The following is a 4,118-nucleotide window of genomic DNA, read 5'->3' on the forward strand; positions in this document are numbered from 1 at the left end:
TGATTAGGAAGAAGCTCGAAGTATGCCACCGGCTCGCTGGCATGGCTGCCGGCAGGCAGTGAGACCCTCAATGATGTCGGTAGGGGGAGTTTGTTGGGCTAAGTCTCTCCACATGGATGTATGTTGGCAGCCCAACATCAGCCCATAAGTCCGACACATTTCGACCGTTGATCCTCGCTGCATCCAACGGTTGAGAGTGCTTCCAAGAAAAGGGAAACAAGAAGAAAACCCCGGCTACTCCACCCCTCCCTGAGTTGGCTGCCATTCGCGAGAGTGAGAAAGAACGCACAAGAAAAACACAACCTGTATGAGAGAGGAAAAAGAAGAAGTGGAGATTATGTCCAGATTTGATACATGTGACTAGATAGTGTTCAAGCTAATGATGGGAGACGCAAACGTGCTTGGATCGACCCCAAACTTGGTGAGCTCGTTCCTTACTTTGAGTACTTCAATCTGGTTAGCTGGTTTGAGGATTGGGTCAGTGGAGCATCAGATTTGAGAGTGGTTTTATCACCTCTGACTACTGCAGTTTTAGAACCGAATAGTTTTGGCAGACGAACAATTTGGGTAGGCAAACGGTGTCCGATTGAGCTGAAATTTTGAGCATATCTCAGAAACTCGTGTGTCTACTTGTCTGCCAAATTTGGTGTTGTTTGGTTCAGGAGTTTAAGAGCGGTTTGCAAAATACTGAAAGGGGTAGAAGGTGTGTATATTTGTGCTTTGCTGAAATCTTGCCTCTTGTAGTAGTAGTTGTTGTTGTTGTTGTTGCCGGTTGGCAATGTGGAGAGTGTGTTGTAAATCTCTCTAGAGGTTTTAAAGAAGACTTTGTACTCATCATTTTCATAGTGAAGTTGTTTGGACCGGTCGGTCCATGTCCATGATTTTTTATTCGTCATTTTGAGAAGTTTTTTCCATATTAAATCTTGTGTCACATGTGTATGTTGTTTATATTATTCCGCTGCTTACTCGTTGGTTGAAGCTGTTTTTAAAGTTCATCACAAATGAAAGGGGTGCGTAGTGTGCATATTTTTCATGTCAATAAATTTGTGCAACTCATTGTTGCTGTTTAGCCTCAATAACATGGAGATCGGAATCCACAAACCATCCCGGCGGCCAGAATTTCTTTGAACGCGTCCTTGAGACTTGAGTAATGTTGGACGTCATGTCGTTCGTGCACCGGGCAGCAGTTGTGTAACATTTTGGATATATAAAGTGAGCTTGTTTTTTTTTTAAACTGGCACAATAACATCATTCGCCGGAAGAAGTTCATGGCACAAGTACTAGTACTCGACATGAGGCAAAGAAATTAAACTCCATATACATATACATGGACTAAAAGGGCATGAAAGAGCAGACGTACACAGACAAACATTAAAGCAGAACGATATCCAGGACATCTCCACCAAAGCAACAACGCACTAGGGATTGTAGATGATTAAAAAGAATGCACTACGTTTCTCGCTGCTTCGTGATCAACCACCGCACTTAGAAAGCGAGGACGGAGGCGACGGCAACGCCGAAGAGGCCGCGGACGCCAGCAAAAGCGGCCGCGGCGGCAGCGACGCCGCTGCTCTCGGGGCCTATGATGCTCGCCGTAGGGCCGGACGCGCTGCCGATCGGCGTGGTGAAGCTCCCTCCCATGCCGGGCGTAGCTGGGTTTGTCGAGCCGGGCGAAGAAGGGCTGGTGCCCGTGCCAGCGCCAGAGCCTGTTGCCGTGCCGTTCCCGGTGCTCGTCCCTGCAGCACTGTGCAATTTACACAGGGAACATACGTCAGCTCACCATGCAAGGATTCATGCTTGGTAGAGTAATTATGATTTGCCCGTACAGGGGGTTATATATATTACCTTGCGCTTGCAGGGTACTTGCAGGTTCCGGAGCCTGCACACGTTATGAACACACATGCATGCATGGTGAGACCGATAGAACAAACCAGCAAGATGATCGATGGAGTCACGACTCACGAGTCACAGGTGGGAGTAGAAGGCAGGGTACGTACTGGGGTCGGCGGAGGAGAGGGTGGCGGTGCCGCCGAAGTCGCAGGTGGCGCCCTTGGTCTGGCTGTTCCGCTGGTAGTAGCTGTTGACGGCGTAGGAGCAGTGCGCCGCCACGGAGTCGGGGCTGTGGCAGCTCCCTCCCGTGCCCACCGGCGCGCAGTCCGCCCCCTGCCCGCACGCGTAGTCCAGCGTCTCCTGCAGCGCCGTCTCGTTCGCGTCCGGCCTGCACACGCACCAGTCCGCCTCTGCATGCGCCGGAAACACACACACACACACACACACAGAGTCACACACAGCCACTCGCCATCGCGCCACAACGGCGAAATCCATGCACGTACGCACTGCACATCTCACTCACCTGATCCCCCGATGGACGCAGCCAGCAAGAGCAGCAGCAAGAACGCCGGACTCGCCATCATAACAACGATCGGCGGAGCGTTCGTCGAGGTCCGAGCTAGTGCGCCCGCGCTCTGCTCCGCTGGCTGGCTCGGGTCGAGCGTTCGACGACGATGGCTGGCTGGCTGCTGGTGTGGTGTGTGTGGTGTGGCCGCGCTACGTACGCCAGAGAAGTAGTGCGTCGTGAGCTTTCCTCCGGCTATATGCTTTATATCGGCAGCCGGCTGGCCAACGTCTTTTCCTCTCCTCTCCTCCTTTCCGCTCTTTCCGACCATTCCGCTGGGTGTCGACTTTGGCCCGAGCTGCCGCTGCCATGCACGTTTCTTAGGCGCGAAGTTTTGCACTCGATGATCGCGAGCCGTGTCACACCACGGGACACCTGTTAGTTCCGGCGGGCTGCTCTTGCTACGCCGGGTTTACGAGCCGCTAGCCACCGTCGACCAAAGTAAAGGCAATGAAAGTTGCAAAGTTGTTTGTGAGCTCTGTGGCATGTGCTGTGCTGGTCTTTTTTCGTGGTGGTAGTGCTTAGTGCTTACCAGACCCAGAGGGCCCTTGTATTCTTTTCTGAGGGGAAAGAAGGAATGGCAAAGCTATATGTATCAATCATACGATGGTATGGTACATAGGTTCTTTTGTCGAAAAAGAAAAGAAGATCATATAATCTTGCATTGCATGTACTCGGTAGATATGACTTTATACCTCCAACACCTCGACGAGTAATTGAGCTCATGTTCGCCTTGATTTAGTTCCTTGGCATGCCACGTCAACGCCACGACGCAACAAATAGCCCATGCCCTTGTTACGGTGTCAAACCAAACCTCTTCATCGTGCGTCAACTCAATGTCAAGTGTAGGGATGAGGCAAACCAACCCGTGGTTGGATGGTTCGGAGGACTATGGTATCCCCTGCCCACCAGAGTTCAAGTCTCAGACTTGACGTTGGTGCTTGCATTTTCCTGGATTTATTCCAGGTCTTCCGGCGATGTGCTTTTAGTGGGAGGAGACGTTCCCGTCGACAACGAAGGCGTCAGTGGCGACTTCGTCAATTTCAAGATGATGTGCCGGCTTAGTCTCTCAAAGATGCTCATAGGGGTAGGGTGTGCGTGCGTGAACGACTTCGATTGTACTCTGCTCAAAAAAAAGTATAGGAATGGCAAAGCTGTATCAATCATACGATTGTGTGGTTGATAGATTATTTTGTTAAGAAAAGAAAGGGACAATATATCTTGCACATACTCCGTAAGTCTTAGTTTTTACCCACGACGTTTTACCGTAGGGTGGAGAGGCAGATTACCTGAACATTTATTTCTTTGCCGAGCTGGCTTCGTCTATTGGGAGGCTGGTGGAATGATACAACATAAAAGGCAAAAATTCAAAGCTTTGCTACACCTACGTGTAGTTACGTGGGGAGAGGGGTTACATAATGATCTGGCATCATTTAATTGGGTATTAGTGGGACGCGGGCCCACCCCGAAAATCAGGGGCGGTGGTTTGATTAGTGGTGCAATAGTTTACGTAGGTTTAAGTAGAAACCTTACGTAGGTATAGTATTTTCGAAATTCAAGGAAGGAAATGAAAGACTACTGTTGTTATGTATATCATGTACTCCCTCCGTCCTAAATTACTTGTCGTGACAATGAATAAAAATTAATGTATATATAACTAAAATATGTCTAGATACATCTTTTTCGGCAATAAATAATTACGGACGGAGGGAGTAGAAAATTT

At 49.5% G+C, this 4,118-nt stretch overlaps 1 protein-coding gene across 1 annotated transcript; it reads right to left on the reverse strand.

The window, feature by feature from the left end:
- Positions 1-1,287: 1,287 nt before the first annotated feature.
- LOC123440288 (PLASMODESMATA CALLOSE-BINDING PROTEIN 3-like) lies at positions 1,288-2,685 on the reverse strand. The gene is made up of 4 exons (XM_045116865.1): positions 2,354-2,685; positions 1,998-2,240; positions 1,846-1,879; positions 1,288-1,744 (listed from the first exon to the last, which is right to left on the reverse strand). Exons 1-4 carry the CDS (start codon positions 2,664-2,666, stop codon positions 1,486-1,488), a joined length of 849 nt encoding a protein of 282 aa, XP_044972800.1. The 5' UTR covers positions 2,667-2,685; the 3' UTR covers positions 1,288-1,485.
- Positions 2,686-4,118: the final 1,433 nt, after the last annotated feature.

The sequence above is a fragment of the Hordeum vulgare genome, chromosome 3H, assembly GCF_904849725.1.
Source record: "Hordeum vulgare subsp. vulgare chromosome 3H, MorexV3_pseudomolecules_assembly, whole genome shotgun sequence".
Lineage (NCBI taxonomy): Eukaryota > Viridiplantae > Streptophyta > Magnoliopsida > Poales > Poaceae > Hordeum > Hordeum vulgare.

Excerpts from the sequence above, each read along its gene's own strand:
- LOC123440288 (XM_045116865.1), bottom strand. The coding sequence starts at position 2,666 with ATGGTCGGAAAGAGCGGAAAGGAGGAGAGGAGAGGAAAAGACGTTGGC. Across the intron at positions 1,880-1,997 it reads CCTCTCCTCCGCCGACCCCA|GCTCCGGAACCTGCAAGTAC; the intron begins GTACGTACCCTG and ends TAACGTGTGCAG. Across the intron at positions 1,745-1,845 it reads AAGTACCCTGCAAGCGCAAG|TGCTGCAGGGACGAGCACCG; the intron begins GTAATATATATA and ends TAAATTGCACAG.